This window comes from Salvelinus sp. IW2-2015, linkage group LG4p (assembly GCF_002910315.2).
Source record: "Salvelinus sp. IW2-2015 linkage group LG4p, ASM291031v2, whole genome shotgun sequence".
In the NCBI taxonomy this organism is placed as follows: domain Eukaryota; kingdom Metazoa; phylum Chordata; class Actinopteri; order Salmoniformes; family Salmonidae; genus Salvelinus; species Salvelinus sp. IW2-2015.
The window spans coordinates 24,968,702-24,970,937 of record NC_036841.1 but is presented as its reverse complement, the minus strand read 5'-3'; the positions used below and the strand labels follow the sequence as shown (position 1 = coordinate 24,970,937).

The window sequence follows — 2,236 nt, the reverse complement described above, 5'->3', positions numbered from 1 at the left end:
GGAAAATAAGAGGACACTTTAGCATTGGAAATGCATATCAATTTCAGAGGTAAAACATATATGTTGGCACAAAGAGACAGAGGGAACCAGACAGAAGGAGAGGAGGGAGATGAGTGATGATAGAGAGGAGACAGAAATGAGTCCTCCTGGAGGGAGAGAACAGAGGACAGACAGGGAGAGGAGGAGTGGGGGGAGTAGAGAGACAGAACGAGTACCTCCTGGAGGGAGAGACAGAGGAACCGAGAGAGGAGAGAGGGAGGTGATGTAGAGAGACAACGAGTACTCTGGCAGGGAGAGATAGAGGAACAGAGAAAGGAGAGGAGGGAGGTGTGTAGAGAGACAGAACGAGTACCTCCTGGCAGGAGAGATAGAGGAACAGAGAAAGGAGAGGAGGAGAGAGGTGATGTAGGAGAGAGACAGAACGAGTACCTCCTGGCAGGGGAGAGAGAAGGAAGAACAGGAGAGAGAGGAGGAGAGTGATGTGAGAGACAGAACGAGTCCTCCTGGCAGGGAGAGACAGAGGAGACAGAGAAGGAGAGGAGGGAGAGTGATGTAGAGAGACAGAACGAGTACTCCTGGCAGGGAGAGATAGAGGAACAGACAGGAAGGAGGGAGGGTGTGTGTAGAGGAGACAGAACGAGTACCTCCTGGAGGGAGAGATAGAGGACAGGAAGGAGAGGAGGGAGAGTGATGTAGAGAGACAGAACGAGTACCTCCTGGCAGGGAGAGATAGAGGAACAGAGAGAAGAGCGATGGGCAGAGAGTTGATTGTAGAGGAGAACAGAACGAGTACCTCCTGGAGGGGAGAGATAGAGGAACAGACAGATGGAGAAAGCGAGAAAGAAAGAGGAGTGACAGTCAGACAGAGAGATGGTTCAGAACCTTCTGGATGCTCGTCTAGCCTCTCTGGAGTCTTCATGTTCTTGGGCTCTTTCCTCTCTAAAGGACAGACAGGGGAAACGGACACAGGAAAGTATTATTCCACAACTTTACGTCCGTAATGTGGTGAACTGTCAATAGTAAGTCCTCTCAAGAATAAGGAAAACACACTCAAGCACACAATCCTATTCAAACATAGTAACACACGCTCYTCCACACTCATACACACACACTCACCGAGACACACGGGGCAGCACTTGTCCTCAGGCTGGATGGTGCGAGAACAGGTGAGGACTGGACAGATGACCGGGTCACAGATCACTGTGCGCTTCTACAGGGAGGACAGAGAGATGGAGAGATGAGGGAAGAGAAAATGGACAGAAGAAGAGAGAGAGTGGTTAGACACAAAGTCACTCAATATAGAAATAGAAACTATACTTCTAGATTCTCCATGGAAAGGGCTTCTTAGTTCAGGACTAGACTTAATCAGTGTCTGGGAAACCAGCAGTTAATTTAATGCATAGCTATAGCGCCGCCCTAGTGCTTGTAGTTTGAACAGTCCTACCTGACAGCTGCAGGTGAAACAGTTGTTGTAGTTGGGGGTCCAGAATGAGCCGTGGGCGTGGTGTTGACTCTCAAAGAAACAGGTGTGGGGGTCTTTCTTTAGTTCCTCAGGATCACGCACAAACAGGTCATCAAACTCCGCCACCTCCACCTCACCCCTTGTCCCAAACTCACAGTTGTTAGGCACATGGACCTGTAGGGAGAGAAAGACAGAAGGAGGGAGGGAGAGAGAGAAGAATGGAGAGGGGGGTGACAGAGAGAGAAAGAGGGGACGAGCATGAGAAAGGGACATAGATAGAGAGGGGCAGAAAAGGGGACGAGCATGAGAAAGGGACATAGATAGAGAGGGGCAGAAAAGGGGACGAGCATGAGAAAGGGACATAGATAGAGAGGGGCAGAAAAGGGGTGAGCATGAGAATAGGAGAATAAGAGGAGGGACCAAGAGAAAGAGAACAAGGAGGAGGAAGTAGGGAGAGCGGGGGGAAGACAGAGGGTAGGATTTCAGTGATTTGTTGGACAAACCTCCCTTGTGCCTTTTTATAAAGTGTACTTGTAAATTAGTCCTAAATGGAGCCTTCAGCCTGCTTTCCGCCCATGTCTCTACGGCTCCAGGGCAGATGGCTGTTTATGTGTCAGACCTGTTTGCTATTAAAACTACCGGACCTTACTGTGTGTACGTGTGTGTGTTCTCACATGTTTCTTTCTTCCATTCTAATCCCTGGCAGCTAAGACAAAATCATAAACCAGGCCACCTGCAGATATGTTAGCGTGTAACGATGTGTTTGTGTGTGTG

General features: G+C 49.4%; 1 protein-coding gene across 1 annotated transcript in view; it reads right to left on the bottom strand.

Annotated features, from left to right (window-relative positions):
• The window catches only part of chrd (chordin), a 44,112-nt gene that overhangs the window by 6,098 nt on the left and 35,778 nt on the right, over window positions 1-2,236 (bottom strand). The window contains exons 13-15 of the mRNA XM_070436985.1: window positions 1,445-1,636; window positions 1,117-1,210; window positions 883-939 (exon numbers count right to left, since the gene is read on the bottom strand). Coding sequence (XP_070293086.1) covers window positions 883-939; window positions 1,117-1,210; window positions 1,445-1,636 — 343 coding nt within the window. The remainder of the gene's footprint in view (window positions 1-882; window positions 940-1,116; window positions 1,211-1,444; window positions 1,637-2,236) is intronic.